This window comes from Epinephelus lanceolatus, chromosome 9 (genome assembly GCF_041903045.1).
Source record: "Epinephelus lanceolatus isolate andai-2023 chromosome 9, ASM4190304v1, whole genome shotgun sequence".
Classification (NCBI taxonomy): domain Eukaryota; kingdom Metazoa; phylum Chordata; class Actinopteri; order Perciformes; family Serranidae; genus Epinephelus; species Epinephelus lanceolatus.
In genome coordinates this window covers 17,606,984-17,631,148 of record NC_135742.1, presented here as the reverse complement: position 1 = coordinate 17,631,148, position 24,165 = coordinate 17,606,984, and the positions used below count along the sequence as shown (strand labels likewise).

The 24,165-nt window shown below is 42.4% G+C and overlaps 1 protein-coding gene across 1 annotated transcript in view; it reads left to right on the top strand.

The window, feature by feature from the left end:
- The window catches only part of loxhd1b (lipoxygenase homology PLAT domains 1b), a 33,159-nt gene that overhangs the window by 4,180 nt on the left and 4,814 nt on the right, over positions 1-24,165 (top strand). Inside the window, exons 6-35 of the mRNA XM_078171089.1 lie at positions 62-210; positions 2,096-2,219; positions 2,660-2,769; positions 2,992-3,132; positions 3,223-3,358; positions 4,063-4,223; positions 4,312-4,398; positions 4,750-4,885; positions 4,978-5,132; positions 5,232-5,392; positions 5,492-5,568; positions 5,650-5,846; positions 6,148-6,340; positions 6,757-6,917; positions 8,372-8,693; positions 9,188-9,339; positions 12,082-12,215; positions 12,361-12,506; positions 12,689-12,793; positions 12,887-13,015; positions 13,090-13,254; positions 16,686-16,867; positions 16,947-17,063; positions 17,274-17,436; positions 19,876-20,030; positions 20,109-20,318; positions 20,439-20,565; positions 21,955-22,163; positions 22,412-22,597; positions 22,707-22,834. Of these exons, the coding sequence (XP_078027215.1) occupies positions 62-210; positions 2,096-2,219; positions 2,660-2,769; positions 2,992-3,132; positions 3,223-3,358; positions 4,063-4,223; positions 4,312-4,398; positions 4,750-4,885; positions 4,978-5,132; positions 5,232-5,392; positions 5,492-5,568; positions 5,650-5,846; positions 6,148-6,340; positions 6,757-6,917; positions 8,372-8,693; positions 9,188-9,339; positions 12,082-12,215; positions 12,361-12,506; positions 12,689-12,793; positions 12,887-13,015; positions 13,090-13,254; positions 16,686-16,867; positions 16,947-17,063; positions 17,274-17,436; positions 19,876-20,030; positions 20,109-20,318; positions 20,439-20,565; positions 21,955-22,163; positions 22,412-22,597; positions 22,707-22,834 (4,618 nt within the window). The remainder of the gene's footprint in view (positions 1-61; positions 211-2,095; positions 2,220-2,659; positions 2,770-2,991; positions 3,133-3,222; positions 3,359-4,062; positions 4,224-4,311; positions 4,399-4,749; positions 4,886-4,977; positions 5,133-5,231; positions 5,393-5,491; positions 5,569-5,649; positions 5,847-6,147; positions 6,341-6,756; positions 6,918-8,371; positions 8,694-9,187; positions 9,340-12,081; positions 12,216-12,360; positions 12,507-12,688; positions 12,794-12,886; positions 13,016-13,089; positions 13,255-16,685; positions 16,868-16,946; positions 17,064-17,273; positions 17,437-19,875; positions 20,031-20,108; positions 20,319-20,438; positions 20,566-21,954; positions 22,164-22,411; positions 22,598-22,706; positions 22,835-24,165) is intronic.

Genomic DNA, 24,165 nt, shown 5'->3' with positions numbered 1-24,165 from the left:
TTTTTTAGAGGGTGGCGAAATTATGATTTATCTGACAGAATTTACAAATTTTCTTTTTAAGGTGAAAGGCGACTTGATAATGACAAAAACAACTTTGAAAAGGGCACAGAGGACAAGTTCACCGTCGAGGCACCAAACCTGGGCAAAGTGAGGAAGATTACCATCGGCCATAATAACAAAGGCTCCTCAGCAGGATGGTTTGTGGACAAGGTAAGACACAGACAAGACAGATATTGATAAGACTTGTTCTATTGAAAGGTTTAAATTAAAGAAGGTAACTTAAAAATGCATGACATTATTGCTTCATCAACAAAGTTACTTTCATTTGTTTCATCATGTGTAACTTAAGGGTTTGACAGAACCTTATCTTGAAACAAAACTCTGTCGTGGAGTCTTACTGTACTTCATGCTGCTCCGCTCTGCCTCTGCAGAGGTACTTAAGACATACGATCCTCTTATTTCCTCTCAGTCTTCTCATCTGAGTCTGGTGTCCCTGCTCCTCCAACACATACAGTGTGCGCAGCCGAGAGATGAGTTCACTTAAACAGACGCGCACACACACACACACACACACACACGAAGGACACACATGTTGTCATTCTACCCTCTGCGTAAAGGGAAACCATGACCCATTAAGGGATTGCCTTACCGCAAACAGACAGATGAGTTGGTAGATTTGTTGGTGACTGCAGCACAGACTGACACCAACAGTCAACAGTGACAGCAGTCATGATTCGTATCGTATTTACATTTCACGTGTGCCACAGTCAAAATTCACGTGTATTTGGGGGTAAATATTGTTTGAGCTCAGTTTTGCTTGTGTCGTTACTGCTAAAATATGTTCAAACCTGTATACTACATGATATGTTAGTTAATTATCAAAGTTTCTTCCACTCCTACCTGCAGAGGCTTACAGGACACAAGTGAAAACATGGCGAGCTGATTTGGCTGCAAATATACAATTAAACCTTTAATTTCACAATCGATGGACTCAAAAAACAATGGCAACCATCACATTATGTCAGTGATCATCCTCAAGAGATAGAAGCAGACATTCAAATATGTGTATTTTTTTTTGAAGAAGAAGAAGCTAAATACGTCATTCAGAGGATATCTGCGTTTCAGAGTCTGAGCCAGGATTGTCTGCATATGGCTCTCTAGATGGAGACTTATGGTGTGTGCTATGCTTCTGTGATGCTGTCTTGCTGTGATGATGTCTTTTTCAGACCAACATGCACTTACATGTACACATGTTGTAGGTTTCCAATTAGTGAACCATAGCTTGATGCTCTAATTGTCCCCTTCGTCTTAATCCACATGTGCAAAAATATCCACCAAACCACTCCATAAGGTTTAACATTATACTTCAAAACTCAAAGGTGGTACAGCGACAGTTGTCCATTTCCAAATCCACAATTATCTACAAAAAAAGAGGTAAAGGAAAAGGTAAAAGACGTAAGAGATAGGAGGTCAAAAACTGTGTGGCTCCACTCTGTGCTGCAATTAACTCTCTTAAATCCAAATACTCCCCCTACTGGTGAGAGTGTAAAAAGGGGCAATTAAAGGTACACTACAACAATAATAGAACCCTTATCTTAAAATTTGCAAGTGTACAACTGCATTAAGGCTCCTACACGTGTGTAACATGCAACAATAAACAGAGAAGCTAGGATTACAACACACAGAGGTAGCATGACTTCATTCTCTACTCAGGACGCCATTACTGCACAATATCTTTATATAGCAATGTATAGCTGTTTGCTGCTATATTAATGCTCTCAATGTCAAATGCTGCTCCTGAACATGGGAGGGAGAGGGGGTATGACTACAACAAAGGTCCCAAGGCCAGAAGTGAAGCTGGGATGTTGTGGTGATGTGGCATGCGCTGTAACCACTTGGCTATCAAGGCACTCCAAGACACTGTAATTTGAAATATTGAAAACTCGAACACACTTACAGTAGGAGCTATATTTTCAACAAAGGCAACCTGCTATCTTTACCCTTCTGCAGCAGTGTTCTCAAAGTGTTCAAAATGTTCTTTCACGTGTTGGCTGTTATGACATTCTGATTTTCTTATTTTTTCGTTTCTATAAAGGTAATAGTGGATGATCTGGGAAACAAAATAGTGTATGAATTTCCAGTCAGTCGTTGGTTTGCCCTCGATGAGGATGACGGGAAGATTCAGAGAGACATTTTGGTCGGGGGCAGCCAGCCCACAGGTGAGGATAAACTTTGAAAGAACTTCCTGACATACACTTGTTTTTTCTCAGAAGAAAACCCTGTGCCAGCGACTGCAATCATGGCAAGAATGAGAATGAACTTAATACTTGGCTGTTTCCCCCAAATTGTTTTCCTCATTTTGGAATAATTATCCGTTTGCCTGGTCTGAAAAATATTGCATAAAGGATTGCAAGACAATAACATTTCTATTGCCAAGAAACAGATCATTTGCTGTTTTATAGCGTCTTATTCAGTCCAAAAAAAATGTGTTTTCTGTGCAGCGTGCCAGAGGCCTGCAGTGTGATCATTAATTCTTCGGTCAGACTGTCAATGTTTAGATCCGGTTCCTGCTCAGCTCCTTAGGGAGCATGGGTGCTGTGAACCATAGCGACCCACTGGCAGATCCTCTGATAGCCTGACATGTAACTGTACCCACCAGGTATTGTGTACAACGTCCAGATTGTGACAGGAAACATCCGAGGTGCCGGGACCAACTCCAAAGTCCACATTGTGATGCACGGCTCGAAAGGCATGAAAAACAGTGGCAAGGTGACAAGAAGATAATGTAGACACAGAGTATACAACTTGTACTTCATTTAAAAAACAATGGCTGCGACAGCAGTAATTAGTTTTCATTTGTATGGAACAAAGTAAATAAAGACCTCGAACTTAATGTTGTAATGTCTGTTTTAGTAGGAATCTAGTTTTTGCTTTGGTCGCATTTTTGGTGCCTAATTTTCTTTGCCTTTTCTTCTATGTCTTTGTATCCAGGTGTTTCTGGAGGGAGGAAAGTTTGAGCGTGGCCTGACAGACATCTTTACTGTCGAGATTGCTGCGCTTCTCAGCCCCCTCAGCAGAGTCACCATCGGGCACGACAATGACGGAGTCAGTGCTGGGTGGTACTGCGAGAAGGTGCATTGAGCGTGTGTGTGTGTGTGTGCACAAACACCAAAATCTGGTAATTTACCGTGGGTTAATTCAGTTAAATCAATGCTTTTGCAGGTTGTGGTGTACTGTCCGTTCACAGGGATAGAGCAGACCTTCCCGTGCTCTAAATGGCTGGACGAGAAGGAGGGAGACGGGCTGATCGAGAGAGAGCTCTATGAGATGGTCTCACTCAGGCAGAAGAGACAGAAGAGTAAGTTAAATGTCAGTAATTACGGCTCAGCAGCAGCAGTAAATGCTGTCATTTTCACTTCTATTTCCTGAAACACTGAGCAAAACTATTCAAGGCTCCATCATATGTATGAGGCATTTGCATAATGGCTCAGCAGGCGGTCTACCTTCATTCTACTTTGTAATTTTAATGAGTTGTTTTTCATATTGCTTGTGCAATGAAGTCCAGTATCTCTTTTTAAAGAAAGGTAAATGGTGAGTGCAGTTCCTCCGGTCCACATATGCGTGCTGCAGATTGTGTGCATTATTTTTTGTTTTCTGTCCACAATAATTTGGAAAGTGAGTATTACTTTATGGCTTTACTTCATAGCCATTCACAGTCACACAAACTCACAGTTGGGAGCTGTCCACTACAATCACTGTCTTCGACAAGTCTGCCCTGAAAAGATTTTTTAACAAGCAAAAAATGTCATTTCAGGAGCTCCACTGACATGTTGACATAGTGGAAGTAGTCAAACTGGAATCCACAAACTACTCCTGTAAACTCATGGCTGCTTGCCCCAAACTCTCTTGGCAGCACAGGGGAACGGAGGAGCTTCATTCACCTCTCAGTGACAGTAACAAACAAATCATGAAGATAATGGGACCCCAGTAATCTGATATAGGGTATCACAAACCACGACAGTGCTCCTAAATCAAAGATGATGTTGATTCAATTCTCCTCAGAGCACCCCTGGTCCTTGTGGATCTGGACGTCAGACCTGCCCGGCGCAGGAACCGATGCAGATATCTCCTTCCAGGTGTACGGAGACAAGGGCAAGAGCGACGAGATCAGACTAGACAACAAGACGGACAATTTTGAGCAGGGACAGGTGGACAGGTTCATGGTAAGTCTCCCATTTTTCAACCGCACACACATTAATATCAAGAATCAGGTAATGAGGAATCTTTTTTAATCTTGATGTGATCTCACAGGTTGAGCTGCCTGATTTGGGAAAACTGACCAAACTCCGTATCTGGCATGAGAAGAGAAATCCCTTTGCAGGATGGCATCTCAGTAAGGTGAGGAAATCTAAAATCTTTTTGTCAGTGAAATTATTTTCCAATTCACCCACCTGCATTCCAACTAATATTTTTGTGATCTGTATTAATTATATAAGTCTTAAATATGCAGAGTTGTAGGCGTGCTAGTTAACATTTCAGTTCCTAACAGAGATGGGAAGGCATTAACATAGTATCCCAGGTTTAAAAATGTTTCATTCAACCAAAGAGCAGACTTAAAATATGAACTGTGAAAGATTAGAAATGAAGAGGAAAAGTCACAGTGTTTAGCATTTAAACATTTGAATGAAGTTATAATCTAGAAACCCTGAATCAAACAAAGCTTTCCACCACTGCTCTTTTTCCATTTAGGCAACTGTGATGAAGACATTAACAAAGGAGAAGTACAGGTTTCCTTGTGAGCGCTGGCTAGACACAAATGAAGACGATAACGAGGTTGTGAGGGAGCTACCTGCCACAGGAGACCTCGTCGCTGAGCCGCTGCCCTGTATGAGACTGCATTCAGCACATGAGCAGAATGTGCTCTGCCAAATATAAAGAATGAAAAACCTGATTGAATTTTGTTTTTCTGTTCTGCAGTGATCAAATATAGAGTCACAGTTTGCACGGGGACTGTCGGCGGCAGTGGCACAGATGCATCTGTTTTTCTGAATCTGATTGGAGACCATGGGGACACTGGCAATCGGGAGCTGGTCAACTGCAAAAACAATGTCAACAAGTTTGAGAAAGGAAACGTGGGTATATTCAGTGCATCGTATTTGTTTATATCTGCCACATATTCCTCTGTTTGACTTCAAAATGTGATGCTTCCTACTGTTTTATCGTCTCTCCAGTTGGATGAGTTCATAGTGGAGGCTGTAGCCATCGGGCAGATCCGCAGGGTGAGGATTGGACATGATGGGAAAGGTGGAGGCTGCGGCTGGTTCCTCGATAAAGTGATTGTAAGAGAGGAGGGACAGGCTGGGGACAATGCTGTAGAGTTCCCCTGCAACAGGTGTGTGAATAAGAAACAACACATGCTGAACAGCTGTTAGAACCATAGGTGTGTGTGTGTGCAATAGATGATAGTTTGTTCACTAAATGTGCTGTGCAGGTGGCTGGACCGCAACGAGGACGACGGACAGATTGTCAGAGAGTTGGTGCCACTCTCAGATGGGCAGCGTCTTTACAGTAAGTCAGAGGAGTCTTGAGTTTTATTCATTTAAGTTTTAACTCCCCTGATGTTTATGTGTGTGTCTCTGCGTGTGTCAGACGTCGACTATCATATCGCGGTGAAAACAGGCAGCATCCCTGGGAGCAGTTCAGACTCCAACGTGTTTGTCAAGCTCTACGGAGAGAAAGGTGACACCAGTACGACGATGCTGCTTGTCTCTGACAACAACCTGGGGAACTACTTTGAGACGGGCCGCGTCGACATCTTCACTGTGGAAACTTTTGATATTGGACAGGTGACACAGTGCCGGCAAAAAACATGTTGATGTCTCCCGTTTGATGTTGAGAGTGCAATGAAAAGCTTAGAAATAATTAAATGAAGGCACAGTGTCAAAGATTTTAGTTCATTTGGGGGTTACCCATAAGCCTTTTTCTTAGATATGGTGACTTAACAATAAAACACTTTATCAGTATTGTGATTTTTCATTAGTAGATCCAAGCATGAGGCTGCATTTGGTAAAATAAGACATAAAAATGTAAAAGTGTCATGTCTTTGTCTGCTGGTCATCCTTTGTCATCCATTCAATCTTACTCCAGATCAACCGACTCATGATTGGACACACTAACGAAGGCATGCGTGCCGGCTGGTTCTTGGACAGCGTTCAGGTCATGGTTCCAGTCCACGGAAGGCAATACATGTTCCCCAGCCACCGCTGGCTGTGCAAGGACGAGGCCGACGGCAAGACAGAGGTGGAGATTTACCCTAGTGAAATCCTGGACGTGGAACAACGTAGGCAACATTCACACACTCTCACACCTTAGATTAAACAACATACACACACAGACTCATTCTTTGTAACTGGTCCTGTATCTCAATCCTGCAGTTTCCTGCTCCTTTAGCAAATAATATCAATGATGCATTTTTAAATCTAGGTGTTATTGTAATCAAAATATAAAATGTGAGCACTACTCTACTTCATTTTTATTTTTCCAGGAAATACTGCCAAGATTATCTTTATTGGTTTGCTGATTTTCTCTCATTACTACTTCATTTCATAGACTGTTGAGGACCTTTATCTACTGTTTGAAAAGTCTTGTCAGTTCTGCTCTTACAACAGCACACATACACATTTGTAAGCGTATGGGTCTTACAATACCAAAAATAAATTTTGTGTTCTTTAACCATTGTCAATCTATATTTTCCAGTGATTAACTATGAGGTAACAGTAGTGACTGGAGATGTGACATTCGCTGGCACCAACGCCAGAGTGTTCATCCAGATCTACGGGGACAAGGGTAAGACAGAGGTCACCACGCTCGAAAGCAGATCCAACAACTACGAGCGAAACACCACAGAAATATTCAAGGTACCAGAGTTTGGATTTCATGCTCTCAGTGGCTCCATAATGCATCTTGGTAATTGGAGGTGTACTGGGCAGGAACTGTCAGTCACAGTTTATGAACAGTATCACCAACAAAAGTTCAAGTGAAAGCCAACCCCAGATTCGCTCCTATTTTAGCATGATCTTTGTCCTCTTGTTTTGCCATCACCATGACTTTACAGGGGCAATTACAGTGACTTTCCGGTAGACAACTGGCAATTAATTTCAGTTGACTGGGTATATAAAACCGGCAAACTTGTTTATTTCTGTCATTTTCAGCCGTAACTGAAGCGTTTAAAAGAGATACAGTTAATCAACAGTGGTCCGACCTATCTGACACTTCTGCTGTGCTTATTTTATGTCCTTTGTTGCCATTTTGTAACTTTGTTGCTCGTACTGTGAACATAGCGTGAGCAGCACTTCAACAGTGAATCAGCGACAATGTAGCTGGTCACAGTTTTGTAATGTTGTTGCTCATAGTGTGAACAAATCATTATGCATTTAAACCACAGACACTAATAACAACATCATAGTATCTCTTAGTGTCTCGACTAATGTTACTTTAAAAACAAAGCAGTGGCTCACCATCCTCAATGCACAGCAGTAACAGCCCAACATTGGCATAAACTAACGCAACGCCAGCAACCTCATATAAATTGTTTACTGAAAAAAAAATTGAGACATAAAGCGTATTTGTCACAAAGTTCTTCCCACAAATTTGGTCATCAGAACCAGGTTGATAGGTTTACCAACTCCTGACACTTTAAGGCCCCCGTATTTTTGGCTGACACAAGGCACTGGTCTGTCCTAGATCTCCTCCCTTTTCAGATGCTGAGTCCAGAGCTGTCTTTGAGCATATTTGCTCTGTGCAAATAGAAATCTGAGAAACCCAAACCCTTCTCCACTATTTATTGTTACCAGGCATCTCTATACACAACAAGACTTAACCATTTTTTCTTGATATCTCAGCCATTACTCACCCCCATTAGCTCGGCGCTGTTAAATTGTATGTACACAACAGTGACACAGGGGTTTCTTACCTGGAAGTTATTCTAATCAAACATTGTGATCTGGTCTATATTTGCTTTTTTTCAGCGCACTGTCTGCAATATTCATAGCTTCCTCTTGGTTGTGTGCTGCTTATGATCTGGCACCTGGTCACTACCTTTTTAGAAAGTCCAGACCTCACCTGCGTGCTGTGTCCAGACTCTAGACCATCCTGAGCACAGTGAAATCAGAAGAAAATAAGAAAATACAGGCAGAGGGCAGAGTCTCTGCAGATCAATACAATACTCCACACTTGTAGAGGGTCATTTTTTTTTCTGTGCATCTATAAATTATTTTATTAGGTATAGTGTAGTGCATTGTATATCTTTAAAACCAAATGCCAAAGAAAAAAATTAGTACTTTTGAGTTGAAACATTGCACCTGTTCCCCAGATTGAGGCCAAAGATGTGGGGAAGGTCTTCAAGATCCGCATCGGACACGATGGCTCAGGGATCGGATCTGGCTGGTTCCTGGAGACAGTGGACGTCAAGCGTCTGATCATGGCCTTGGTGCCCAAGGAGAAGAAAAAGGAGGACAAGAAAAAGAAGAAGAAAAAGAAGAAAGACGAGGAAGACGAAGATGAGGAGGGAGGAGAGGAGATGCAGGAAGTTGTGCTGACTTACCATTTCCCCTGTTCGCGCTGGCTGGCTGGGGGAGAGGAGGATGGCGAGCTGGTGGTGGAGCTGCTGCCTGAGGATGCAGAGGAGCTGGAAAGTAAGAAACAAATATAAAAAGTGTAATATTTGCCTTCTGAGAGAGAAATGTTGAACATCTGAGTGCCAAGCAGAGGGCTTCAAACATTTGCATTCATATTCAGTTCCCTGGCAGTTGAGCAACCACAGAACTGCCAAAAACATTGTCTAACCTCTCCCTGTATCCTGCATAATGGGAAATACACCAAAAGCATCTAGTCTTTTTCCAGTATTTGAAACATACAGTAATAACAAGTTAATTACTAACCCCAAAATAATTTCATCACCACCAGCAGCTCAGTGCAGCTGCTGTTTATGCACGGATGAATTCAGGAGGGGTGAATAACTTAATTCACTGTTGCATGAAAACACAATATTCTTTAATGTGTTTATATCTTGTACTCCGTGTTGATGTTGTAGACGTGCATGGTTTGATTTGACACAGTTTCCTCTGAGCGACATATGTGTGTCAGGTTTAAGAGGTGTTGGTAATTCATCCCTTGTATTGTCTGACAGTCAACACCTATGAAGTGTGCGTCTTCACTGGTGACACGCTGGGTGCCGGGACCGACGCCGATGTCTTCATTAATATTTATGGAGAAAATGGAGACACTGGAGAACGCTATCTGAAGAACTCTGACAACATCAACAAATTTGAGCGGGGGCAGGTATGATGGGTTTAACAAAGGGATGACCACTCATTTTTAAATCAGCTGAAGATAAAGGGAAAGAATCTAATTAATTTGATTTTTAGAATTCATTATTGTGAATAGCTAATGCTGGAAAACATGTCATTCATTAGAAAAGACAAAACACATTATTTGTATTACACTGGTTCACCTTTTCACACAGTTATTATTTAATTAGCTGAGATACATAAATCTGCAGCATAAAGAAACAACAAGCCAAGGGTAAAAAAAAAAGTAAGGGTAAAAAAATATTTCATTCCAGCTGTACAATTTTAGCCTGTTTCTTGGAGAGATATCCTGCTGAAAATTAACCAGCAGAGAGCCAAAGACTCAAGCACTTCCACGCAACATGAGCCTTGCGCCGAGGTGTGGGTGGGAGTGTATTCTGGTAGGATTACAAGCTCTCCTGCAGGCGAGCCAGCTGTGACTGAGAGGAGCTATGAGGAGTCCTCTGTGTCATTGAACCTGTCCTACTTTTACTCATTACTTAATCCAAACTTGTGAATTATTAATTTCTACATTACACCTGGCTCTGTAGAAACACAAACCTCATGTCCGCACATCAAAAGCTACAATAGTCTTTTGTTGTTCAGTGGAGGGAATGTTTGTTTATAAAGGCAGACACAGATGCTGAACTTTTTCCTGAAATCATGTACAATACTGTTAATACAGTTCTGAAAAATGGGGACATTTGTTGCATTAAATGGTGGAAAGCAATTGAGTACTATCCTCAGGTACTGTGCTTAGGTACAATTTTGAGGTATTTGTACTTAAGTATTTCCATGACACGATTTGTACACTGCTCAAAAAAATTAAGGGAACACTTAAATCACACATTGGATCTCGATGAAGGAATTATTCAAGTTAAAAATCTTTTCTGATGAACATTGTTCCACTTGTTGTGATCAACTCACTGAGGACTGGATTCAAAATCACACTGAAAATAAAAGTTAAAAATTGCAATCACAGGCTGATCCAGCATGTGAATTTTATCACGACAACTCATAATGTGACTCAGCAGTGTGTACAGCCCCCATGTGCCTGTGTACACTCCCGACAACATCTGGGCATGCTCCTGATGAGTCAGTGGATGGTGTCCTGGGGGACAGTGAGCTCCTAGTGTCAGATGTACCAATACATAACGTCCCATAGGTGCTCAATTGGATTTAGGTCAGGGAACGATAGGGCCAGTTAATTGCATCAATTGTCTTCATCATCCAGGAACTGCCTACACACTCTGACCATGCAAAGCTGGGTACTGTCCTAAACCAGGAGGAACCCAGGGCCCACTGCACCAGCCTAAGGTCTGACAGTAGCTCTGAGGATTTCATCCCAGTACCTAACAGCAGTCAGGATACCACTGGCTATGACATGGAGATCTGTGCGACCTGCCATAGATATGCCTCCCCAGACCACACCAGTAGCCTGCTGGAGGTCATTTTGTAGGGCACTGGCAGTGCTCCTCCTGTTCCTCCTCGCACAAAGGACCAGATACTGGTATCTCTTCCATTCTCTTGAAACTACTTCTTTTTTACTGTATTTCTGAGGGAAATGTCATCCTTCTCACTCCACTACATTTACTCTACAGCTATAGTTACCAGTAACTTTGCAGATTCAGATTTCTTTATACAAACATACACTTACAGGTGACTTAACTTAAAATGGATTGTGGTTGCTGATAGCACCATGAATTGTGCATCACTTACAGCTGCTTTCTGGCCTGTCTCAAGGTCTATTTGACAAAAGATATTGCACTAATGATGTAATGACACAAACACGCCCATAAAGTTTTGCAGCTGAGCACAATGTGCCCTTTTTGCATCTTATTGCAATTATCCACTTGGCAAAGTATAAATGCTGGCTTTGTGACAAGAGCACAGGAGGCAGAATGACAGCAGAGAGAAAAAGAGACAGAAATTCTCAGACCATGGGGAACAGTTCCTGACTGACGAGGTGCAGCGGCATTCCTTAAAACACAGAGTCTGGGTGTGACACCCCTTATAAACGTGCCTCAGTTATTAACACCAGCTGTCTGCAGATACTAATAATTTTCCTGTAACTACATGTGGCCATTAGCAGGCTTTGTGAATTGGACTGTTTTTGCAGTGAGGCTCATTTGCATAGAATTTACAGCTTGTTTGCATATTATCTAATTTAAATACGTGCAAATAGCACAGAGGCACTGAGACAATATTTGCTTGGGAGCGCAGTTAGGGGTGCATTTCACCTTTTGCGAGTGCTTTGAGGATTACACAGTTGCTTTTTGTCTTGTGCAGGTTTAGTGGCTGCAAAAGCTGTGCAGTCCTTTTGTGAATTTGCCCCTCAGTGTCAGTCTTATCAGGTGCAACTGAGGAATCTAATGCAATTTAATACATCAGTTGTGGCATAAGGTCTACTTTTATGGTGCCAGTGTTCAGTTTTGTTTGGAGGTGGTGATTAAAAGACGGGTGATTACTAGCAAGGTTTTACATCACCTATGTAGTGCATACAAGCTGTTAGTATCAGGCAGAAGGTATAGGCTGTCTTCCCTTCACACCAGCCGGGCTCACAGATCATGTGTGCCCAATAGTGTTGCACTGGTTATCACCCAAAACTTGATATTTTGAACTTAAAGATAGTTGTTATAGCAGGACTGCATTATATTGTACACAATAAATTGGTCACTGTGTATACACATTTTTGTCTGTAACAAAACAGTATCTGGGCTGTTGTATTTTGCAGGAGGATGTTTTCACCGTGACAGCTGTCGATTTGGGTCCTTTGAAGAAGCTCCGAATCCGTCATGACAACAGCCAGCCTCATTCAGCGTGGTACCTGGATCGTGTTGAGATAGTGGACACAAAGGATGATACAACGTAGGTGAAACCAGTACACAGTTTGCATCAGTTTTGTTCAGTTATTCAGTTATCAAGAAGAAAGATCTCACTGTGCTGTGAGAGGAATAGTTCAATGTAATTATACAACTGATAGCACTGATCAGAGGTATTTCTTCTCCTATAGATACTATTTCCCTTGTACCCGCTGGCTGGCTGTGGATGAGGACGACGGCCAGATAGCAAGGGAGCTTGTTACTGTGGATGAGGCCTTCATGAGGAAGGATGAGGACGAGGAAGGGACAGGCGGCACTCTGGGGCTCGAGCAGAAATGTAACACAGTTTCAAAGCAGGCTCATGTTTTAGTAGAGGTGACATGATAAAATAGAGCCCTGCTCAAGTATTTATCTAAGTGCTGGTGAAACATGCAGGTGTAGACAACAGCAAGAGGGACTTGTGTATTAGTGTGGAGATGAAAAGCATTAAGTTACTGACTTGTTGAATTTATCTTACAGCCATGTCTACTACATATACTCTCAAAATAAAAACCGGGGAGAAGAAGTACGCTGGAACTGATGCCAACGTCTTTGCCATCCTATTTGGGGAAAATGACGACACTGGTATGATAACTCACCTGCATCCTGGCATTGTTGTGGCAGCCTTGTGCTTTGTGTTACTGACTAGGTGATATCAAAATCTGAATGTACTCACAGGGACCGTCAACCTAAAGGCTTGTAAGAACTATAAGAATAAGTTTGAACAGGGGATGATCAATGAGTTCACTGTGGAGGCAGTGGATTTGGGCGAGCTGGAAAAGCTTCGGATTGGGCACGACAACTCAGGTAAGGAAAGAAAAGGCTCTACAGAATAAAAATAAGCAGTACAATGAATAACATGACTGTTTTTCAACTATCAGGGGGCTCACCTGGTTGGTTCTTGGACTGGGTCGAGGTTGACGCCGCCTCACAGGGTCAGAGACTACGCTTCCCATGTGGCCGCTGGCTGGATAAAGGAGAGGATGATGGGGCGATTGTGAGGGATCTCTATCCCGCTGAGTTACAGACTGAACTCTACATGCCGTGTGAGTGAACAGCCGTGAAAGGAGTACTCAAATCCATTAGGGAAAGTAGCGGAGCACTGATTGAGAAACCTTCCTGTGAAAGTGCTTTATGTAAAATTTTACTCAGATGAAAGTGTGGAAGCATTAGTGGCGAAATGTATTCAAAGCACTCTATCTGAAGAAGGGTGCTTGTCAGAGCACTGAGTCTTTGATGCAGCCTTTAACAAGTGTTATTATGTCGCTGTGGTGTCCTGCCTTTCAGCTTCACCACCACGGCAGTACTCAGCTCCTTGACTTAGACGTGAAACAATCCAAATCACAACACTGCAGTCGTAGATGCTGTTTTATTTTTCTTTTAACAAACTACAGTGTTAATGCTTGTTCAATTAAAGTCTGCCCTTCCACTTTCCTCTACAGCAGGTGATCATCATCATCTAATTAACTATAATAATTCCAAACATCTAAAAAAAATTAATAAGTACAAAGAAAAACTTGTTTTAATATGAAGGCATCTTTGAGAAATCTAAACTTTGCAACTAAAGCAACAATGGTTAACTGCTAACTGATGTGAAATAGCAATATCACACATATGGAGGGCTCTTATTCTGAATATCGGCATGGCTGTGATTTGGGCCAGGCACGAGGTGCAGGCCAAGTGCCAAAAATGATCCGTGCAGATATTCAGTACAAAAGCACAACCTCGAGTGCGCCATTTCTTAGTTAATGGTAATAAGCGACAGCAGATTATGATTTGTTTGTTTATTTAATTACTTATTTAGCTCCACCAAGACAAATAGTTTCACAACTAAAACTTGGACTGGACCATTGCCAAGCAGAACGTAAACATTACTGTACACTAGCTTACTCATTTGTGTACGTTAGGTCTAGACGTTACCGCAGGCCAGCTACTTTTTAACCATCCTACATGTCTCGCTTGTATTTTGCAAGAAGGTTTGCATTGTCGCCTCACAGCGAGAGGGTTCCTTGTTTGAACCCAGGATAGAGGGCCCAAACCCCGGGGTGGGGGAGCCCCCCCATGTGGAACCTGCATGTTCTTCCCGTGGACTTTCTGCGGGCACTCTAGCTACCTCCCACAATCCAAAGACATGCAGGTTGATTGGTGACTCTAAATTGCCTTTAGGTGTGAATGGTTGTCTGTCTCTATGTGTCAGCCTTGTGATAGTCTGGCGACCTGTCCAGGGTGTACCCCGCCTCTCGCCCAGTGTGGTGCCTAGCTGGGATAGGCTCCAGCCCCACTGCAACACCCAACAGGATAAGCGATTACGGAAAATGAATGAATGTGCAGCCAGTGAAATCAGAGTCTGTTGCTGTGTTCTGAGTTAACAGCTTGATCAGACAGTACGTTGCAACATTCGCTGATGTCATATGAGCACACATGGAAGCTTGCAGTGATGTATCCAAGCTTCTTTTCTTCTGTTCTTTCACTTCTGACGAGCTTTCATGTTATTTGTTAAAATATGTTCCACTTTGCGTTGCAAAGATTATTACGGCGACTGTTGATGTGGGCTAATAAGCTGCTGAGAACTCCTGTATATGTGTAGTTAAAAGTGCTGTTATACACTACATCAGCACTCATGTAATGCCTCTTGTCCAATCAAATTACTTGGTCTGAGCTAACTGTAACATAAAGCTCTAAAATGTCATGGCCAATAAAATGTAAAAGCCCTTCATATACAGAGCTCCTGAAGTACCCAAAATATGATACATGTTTTTATCTTGTTTACACTTGTGCACACGAATTATTGTACAGGGGTCCGTTTCACAAAGCAGGTTCAACAAACTCTGAGTCTAATCCTGAACTCTGAGTTGATCTACTCTGAGATAGGAAACTCTGAGTTTCCGGTTCCAGAACAGCTGATTTGAATCAGTTTAATCAACTCGGAGTAGTTTCACCTGGAGTTAAGCGCGTGCACCACAACTATAAAAAGCCAGCATCAATGGAGCCCCGATTCGACGAGTCACCATGGCAACGGGGACGGGGAGGGCTGCGTTTTTCACCCCACTAGAAAAAGAAATCTTAATGCACTCATACTGCGAGTTTGAACACGTTTTCAAAAAGAAGTGCAACACCGCTGCAGCTGCAAAAGAGAGGGCGACGGCGTGGGAGAATGCATAAGTTTAAATGTAGTCCTTTGCAATCACAATAATATTACAGGGGAAAACTGCTTGAATGGTAGCCTATTCGTTTATTTCATTTAGGTGCAATCCCGCGGGGGAGAAGCGCACTTGGCAGCAGTTTAGGATGAAATATAAAAACATTGTTCAAACAGGTAAGACCTCGGCATAATCTCATGGGGGTACCTCATTTTGATTGTGTTTTACATTGTAAAGTAAATATTAAGTGGCTGTTTGACTGTGCAGTTGTTTTATCCCCAACATAATGCTGTTTTCACACACATAAATGTCTTCTCATCTATATTATGTTCTGTTAAATAATTAAGCCTATTTAAACTAACAGACTTCTACTCAGCCAACAGAAAGAAGGCAGATGCCTGTAAAACGAGCACACTTTTCTGACCGCCCTGCATACAGTTGCCTTACTCAAGTGCTCAGCGTCTCCGACATTGTACAAAAAACTTCCATTTGCAAAGAAACGCAGCGCAACACACAATATCTGCTGGGATGTGAGAGCATGACTACGATTGGTAATCTTGCAAATGTAAAGACGGATTAGGCTGTGTATGTAGATGATGGACTGTGACGTGAAACGGTACCGCCCAAAAAGATAATTGTGTGGAAATGCTAAAACATCTATGCGCGGTCTGATAACCATCTCCCGACGAATATTTAATTCTCTGCGCAGTAATGCTGCACCTTCATCCACGGGATCGTTATCAAAAGGACATGCCATGTTAGTGAAAAAAGTCGCCATCTACTGTGCCTAATGGACTTCTAATATACTGACTCTGATTTTTTTTAATGATTTTTTTAAAAGACAGACGGCAGAACTAGGCTACGCCAAAACTCGCCTGCTGACTGAATGAATGAGGAAATCAAATGGAGTGTGTGGCTCTGAAAGAGGGCGGAGACAGAGAGAAACTCGAGGTTCATTGAGAAAAACCTGGTCCCGACCAGGTTGGGTTCATAGAGTCTGTTACTATGGTAACTGACCGAGAGCTTAAGTTACCTCTCTCTCTGAAACAGGCTAGAGTTACCCCTCTTTCTCTGGTTTGAGTTACCTCCCTTTTTGAAACGGAAAACTCAGAGTTTCCCTCATTTCAGGGTTAACAGACTCTGAGTTTTCACTAAACCTGCTTTGAGAAACGGACCCCAGGACCTACAAAGTATTGTCTTGTTTGCACAAGTTATTAAAAAGATATTTTTTCTGAACTCCAGCTGCTCTGTAAAGTGCCAAAACTGTACTAAAGTGCTTGAGTAACTGCACTTTGTGTCAACCAAACAAACCTGTCACCTCCTCTCTGATTTTCCAGTTGTGCCTTATGAGATAAAAATATACACCAGCGATGTGTTTGGTGCGGGAACAGACGCTGATGTCTTCATAGTCTTGTATGGACGCAAGGGAGTGTGCACCCAGCAGAAATCCCTGTGTGTCAACAAGAGAGAGAGACGTCTATACTTTGAGAGGGGAGCTGAGGACATGTTTATTGTGGAGGTGAATGTGTGGATGTGGACAATACATTCTCTAAGAAGGTGGCTGCAGCTCTGTTCATACTATGTTGTCTATTCTCCAGCTCGAGGATGTCGGTGACGTTATCGAGAAAATCAGAATAGGACACGACAACAGGGGCACCAACCCGGGGTGGCACCTCGACCGAGTGGAGATCAGGCGACAGCTCAGGAAAGGAAAGGTAGTAAAAATCCACTTGAGACCAAACCTGCGTAGATAAGTGCATCATTAAGAGTTTCCTCGTCTGTGCCCTCATTAAATTATGAACACATTAATAATGTAACACCTTTTGGCTCACATCTCTCTGAGTCAGATACACTTTACTTAAGTGTCAGACAGACACAGCTGGGCCCTGTCTGGGGATTTTTTTTTTTTTTTTTTTAAATGGTAGGGTTCAGAGACGACCATATTCCCATGTGAGTGCTGGCTGGCCAAGTCTGAAGACGACGGGGAGACGGTGAGGGAACTCGTCCCTTCGGAAATCATCACAGAGAAACTCCTCAGGGATGGGAAGCTGAAAAGGACTGAAGTTGAGGTGGAAGATGCTTTGGAAAGTAGGTTAACCTGGATTTCAGTGGTGGAATGTAACTAAGTACATTTACTCACTGCACTTAAAGGTCCTGTGTGTAGGCTTGATGGGCATCTATTCACAGAGCTGGTAAATACTATTAATAACTATGTTTTCATTAGAGTATAATCACCTGAAAATAAGAATCATTGTGTTACCTTAGAATGAGACGTTTATATCTACAGACTGAGCTGGTCCTCTTCCACAAAGTCTGTTGTTTCTACAGTAGCCCAGTGTGGACAAACCAAACACTGGCTCTACAGGGTCATTAACTTTTTTGTGTCTGCCACAGTAGTTCTCCTACACACTTGGCACATGAGAGAAGTTTAAGTTCTGCAACCTCACCTCTAGATGCCATTAAATCCTACACACTAGACCTTTAAGTATCCATCTGAAGTACTTGTACTTAAGTATTTCTATTTCATGCCACTTTATACCTCTATTCCACTACAATTCAGAGGAAAATAGCAGCTTCAGACCCTGATCAGACAGCTTTTTAGCAGTCCTGGGTGGCTTTTTGTAGTGGTTTTCAGTGAGAGTGAACCTCACATTTTTCTGGTCAATGCGCTTCCGGTTTTAGTAGGAGTGCCCTGAACACCTTAAGTTGAAAAAACTTCATTGTCAACATCATTGTCATTTTTTCCCATTGGCCAACTGGATGAATTGAGAAGTGGGCCCTCTGTGGTTTAGATGATGACAGTTGTTAGCATACAAGCATACATTGCCATAGGCAAGCTGCAAGACCTATTTGAATAAATTATAGCCTCAACTACTCTCTAACATTTTACCAACCGTAATTAGGCTTAACGACGGACAGCAGATTGTCAAACTGTCCCCAGCTCATCCTAAAATAAGCCTTGAACCGATCATCACCCAGTCGAAGCTCCTAGCTAGCTCCCAGCTGGTCATACTCCCTATGATTTTTCCTCTTTCTCAGGGTCTCATGTACCCACATGGATGTGTGTCTCCCTATGACCAACAAACCATTAAAGATCTGCCTCTCACCCGCAATCAGAGCCAGAACAAGTACCCTCCGCCTGTCCATTTTGAATGCAGGTTTTAATAATAAGAATAAGAGTAAGAATAATAACTTTATTTGTAGAGCACTTTTTGAGCTGAAAGCACAAAGTGGTTTCCAAGGTGCAGAAAATACAAAACAAAAGTGATACTAATAAAACATAAGCATATACAAATGCCTACACCAACATATACACTTATATATGTACCTGTAAGCATGCATACATATACACATGGCTGCAAATACATACACTCCCACAGACACAATAAGTCTATCAACTGTCAGAAAAGGCCAATCTGTAAAAGTTTTGAGACAAGATTTAAAGACGTGAATAGGGTCAGCTGATTGGATGCTCAGTGGGAGGAGCAAGAACTAAAACGGTTCGATCACCCTTTGTCTTTAACCCGGACTCTGGAGCAGTTAGAAGACGCAGACTAGCAGACCTGAGGGGCCTGTTTGGACGGTACAGTGTGAGAAGCTTGGTTATGTACTCCACTGCCAGATCATTGAGAGCCTTGTATGTGATTAAAAGAACTTTAAAATGGATTCTAAAAGAGACAGGAAGCTAATGTAGGGAGGCCAAAATAGGTGTGATGTGTGAGGATCGTTTTGTTTTGGTCAAAAGTCTAGCTGCTGAATTTTGAAGGATTTGGAGCTGATTTATAGCGTGATTGTTTAGGCAGGTGAACAAGGCATTACAGTAATCAAAGCGGGAGGATACAAGAGCATGTATGACCCTCTCTGTGTAATTGAAGGACAGACGTTTAAGTTACAGAAGTGTAAGTTACAGATCTGTGCAGTTTACTTCACAGTACAATAGTTGTTAAGCTAAGGGCTGGTGATTTGGTGGTTGCCAAGTAAGAAGTAAAAGAATAAAAAAGACACGGCAAGCTGCAAAGGGAGCTCTGATCAGGACACAGTACCTTGGGAGCCTTAGTCACTAGCTACTTTACAGATTAAGATATACACACAAAACATAAAAATAAACTTATTAGATATGATGCACTGTTGTAGATAAAACTAACTAACAGTAATTAAAATTGTTAATTAATTCCACCCAGAGCAACCGCACCATTAAAATACCACTACACATAATAAAGCACTCACAGGGTCACTTATCTGCATGAAGAGCATTTTTTCTTTCAATACTTGTACTTAAGTACACTTTACTAATAATAGTCAGTAATCTGCAGCTCCCCTCAGCTTTATGGCTTTATTGTGAGTTTCAGCTCATTGTTTAGCTTAATTTGTATACAGCATGAACACATACTGTAGGATTAGAAGCTACTAGTTCATATAAGCATTAAAATTTAAGTGCACAGTGGGAATGTTTAAATATTTTCTTTTTCCACAATTATGAATCTGTGAGTCTACTTAATTCATAATTCTGCTTTTCATTCATCACAGCGCACGTGTACAACGTGTCTGTGCGGACGGGTGATATGTACAGAGCAGGAACTGACGCCAATGTTTTTCTCACCATCTACGGAGACCTGGGCGACACAGGCGAGCGCAAACTCGCCAAATCTGAGAACAACAAGAATAAGTTTGAGAGAGGAGAGGTATGTGAGGACACGCGTGGTATTATATGAGATCACCGCTGCTGGCTGAAGGTATCAAAATATGTCTTTGTCTCTTAGGTGGACAAGTTCACTATTGAGGCTGTGGACTTGGGCCAGGTGTTCAAGATTCGTATTCGTCACGACAACTCCATGATGGGGGCCGACTGGTACTTGGACCAGGTGGAGGTGCTGGATGTGGATACAGAAGAGGTGTACATGTTCCTGTGTGAGCGCTGGCTGTCGACAAAGAAAGAGGACAAGCGCATAGAGAGGACCTTTTTTGTCAAGGTTTGTTAAACTTGGGTTATTACTTTATTCTTTGTATTTATGATCCTACTGGCTGCTGCTGCTGCTGCTGTTTTAAAAATAGTTATGAGAAGGAAATGAGTGTCTTTTGTCTTGTTTTAGGGGTATGAAGGTGAAAGAAACATTGATCCGAATTCAAAAAAGATGCTTCAGGCCAAACTGGGCCTCGACAGAAATGCCAACAAGAAGAAAAAGAAGAAGAAGGTGGCAGTTGCGGAAGAGGGTCCAAGTAAGGCCACAAAAGTGTTCTACATGTTTCTCAAAATGAGGTTTGAGTATTATGGGTACAATGTGCTTGGATCATTGATGTGAGAAAAGACAGCAATACCAGCAGACAAGAATGAAATCTAAAAAAACCTTGCATGCAAACTTTCAAAGTCAAAGTACAAACTTTAAAAATAATTCAAAATGTTGGGTAGGATATCAGTTCACAGCCTTGTGTGTAACTCCAAATCCATGATAATGGATCGTGAGATCGGTGGTTTGGTGTGGTGTCTGCAGTGATGCGGGTGCTGCGGCAGACTGTCATGGTGAAGAGGGAGCTGAGCTGGAAGGCGAAGCTTTCGATTTACAGGTCCATTTACATCCCAACCCTCACCTCTGGTCATGAGCTATGGGTAGTGACTGAAATTCTGAGATCGCAGATACAAGCGGCCAAAATTAGTTTCCTTCGTGGGGTGGCTGAGCTCAGCCTTAGAGATAGGGTAAAGAGCTCGGACATCCGGAGGGAGCTCGGAGTAGAGTCTCTGCTCCCTTGCATAGAAAGGGGTCAGTTGAGGTGGTTCGGGCATCTGATCAGGATGCCTCCTGGGCGCCTCTCGTTAGAGGTGTTCCAGGCATGTCCCACTGGTAGGAGGCCCCGGGGCAGACCCAGAACAAGCTGGAGGGATTACATATCTCATCTGGCCTGGGAACATCTCGGGGTCCCCCAGAAGGAGCTGGGAAGCATTGCTTGGGAGAGGGACGTCTGGGTTGCTTTGCTTGGCCTGCTGCCCCTGCGACCCAGCCCCGGATAAGCGGATGAAAATAGAATGGACGGATGGGTCTTGGTGTCAGCTACAGAGTCACTTTAAACTAGATTATATTGTAAGCATGGGAGATTTGAAAAAAAAGGATTGAGGCATACTGTTTAACATGCTAATGAAACCTGGCACCTCTTAGCCTTCACGAGTGCATCAGTTTTCAGTGTGCAGTCAACCAGTAGGCCGGGCCGTAAGTGTAACACCCCCGCCTTAAAAGATCACTAATGTTGTTTGTTTAATCCAAAGAAAAAACATAAAAAGATCTAGGACTATTTCTTGACTGCAGATAGTAACCTTCTGGAGTCTCTGCTTTTAGAATTGTAATTTCACAGTGATGACAAGACTTGTGTGCTTGGACAGACTGAACAAATGAGATACAGCGTGTTAATTAGTGAGTGTTAGAGGTGCTGGTAGGAGGATTTTGTTTTTGTGTTTGTAGCTGTTTTCCCCTTGTTTCCAGTCTTTATTCTCTACAGACATGTAAGTGTTATCAATCCCCTCATCTAACTCATAGATATAAATCAAATGATCATATTTACCAAAATGTCAAACTCTTTATTTAGCTTAAACTATTCCTATTCTTCTCCTCCACCCAGTTATCCCCTATCACTTCACCTTGTCCACGGGGCTGGAGCGTGACGCCAGCACCACAGCCAGGGTCTATGTCATCATCATCGGCCCCAATGACATGGAGACAGACCGACTGTGGCTGGACCTGCCGGAGGGAAAGAAAGCCTTCACAGCTGGCACCATGGAGCACTTTGTGTGTTATGGAACTGACGTAGGAGAGATCAAGAGGGTGGAAGTGAGAATCTGGGACTGTCTCTGTTTCTAAATCTGTGAAACTGTCTCCTCTCTGCTGCCTCCTCAGTTGCACTGATGTTAAAAATTTAAATAAAGCCATTTTCTAGCTCACCAATAATTAATTCTTGCTGTGCCTTCTGGTACCTAGATCAAACAAAATCAAATGATATATCAATTCCCAGTTCTACCTTCCCCCTCTTTCTCTCCTCTCCTCTCCCTCCCCCTTTCCTCCCTCCGTTTCCTCCTCAGCTTGGCCATAACGGTGTCACACCAGAGAGCTGCTGGTTGGTGGATGAGCTGTCGGTTGCCGTGCCAACCAAAGGTATCAAGTACATCTTTCCATGTAAGTGCTGGCTGGCTAAAGACAGAGGAGATGGTCTGACTGCCAGACTCTTCAACGTGCTGGACTCCAGCACGATCAACATTAACCGCAAAGTGAGTCACAGCACCTAAAATATGAAACCTGGGAAAACATTCAGTTTGTATGTTGTATAAAAACAGAATTACTCCCTTCCTTACTGGTGTTATCTGCTGTATGTTGTAGGTTATTTATTCGGTAACAGTCGTCACAGGTGACACTCAGTCTGCAGGGACTGATACCAGCATTTTCCTGATTGTGTACGGAGCCAATGGGAGCACAGAGGAAATGCTGCTGCCCAAAAACGAGGACAGGTCAGTCCTCCAATTAACCCCTGACTGTACTGATCACTTTTCATTAAACAACCAGTCAGAGCTGAGGCGTCTCTAACACAGCAGTCAATAACTGCTTGTCAACTGTCAAACTAGGCAGCACTGATCAAATATGAATTAAGATTCCTACTGCACTGCCTATTTCTTGACTCAGATGTTTTCAGAAACATATCTTAGTGTACTATTCCGGTGTAACATGACAAAGTTTGTGACCTGACTACCATGTTGGATAAACTTAAACAGAGTACAAAGCACCACCCAACAGTCAGACCAATTTTCTCATTTTTCAGCTAAACAGTGCACCAAATGATGTTCCTGAAAACATCTGAGGTGAGAAATAGGCAATGCAGTAACAGGTCCTTGATTAATATTTGGTCAGGGCTGCCGGTTTGGCAGTTTGACTGTAGTTCACGGAGCAATTAACATGACTGACAGCTGTGTTAGAGACTCCTCTGCTCTGACGCACTGCTGTGTGATTCTAGCGAATACCATTAGAGGCGTAGGAGGGGAGAGGGGACATGATTTTTTTTCACAAACTATCTGTCTCATGTGCTTATTTGAGAATATAGTGACAGTTTCAGCAAATATGACACAAGAAAACAACTGTAGCTTCAAGCAGCTATAATTAGTATTTTTATAATAACAAATTGTCAAATAAGGATGAAGTGTTGTGCTGAACCTAGAGAAACTTATCACCTGAATCTGAAGCTCCCCTTGGCTTCACAGAGCTTTATAGTACAATACGATTCTATATTCTCCCTATAGGGAAATTCGTCTTGGACTCAGGAGCTGCACAGGTATTGCTGCCTTACAATAACAGTGTAGAAGAAATGAAAAGCGTACACCATAAAAACATAAAAACACATACTACACATAACGGTATTGCACATAACACCAGCACACAACAGAGCACCATAAGCAAAGCACAACACAACCCCAAAGCATCAAGAAACATTTAATTAAAATCTTAATTGAGATTGGTACAAATGAATTTTAGTGAGTTTCAGCTCATTGTTTAGCTGTCTGGCTCACAACTTTGCTGTTCTTGTTCACTCTCACCACTCCTGAAGTGTTGTTTTGGGTCGCAGCAGGCAGCTGCTTTCAGAGGAATAGTTGTAAAAACCGATCGTACACTATCTGCTCAGCGTCAAACACAGTTATTAACTACCTGGCAAACACTGTGGAGCATTTAGCAACTAAAATGCCTGATGTATCCCTCACGAGTTGGTAGAGACCAAAATCAGAGCTAAAAGACAGTAAATACTGGACTTCATTCGACTGGTAAACAGGAACATGACTCCAAATAAATGATA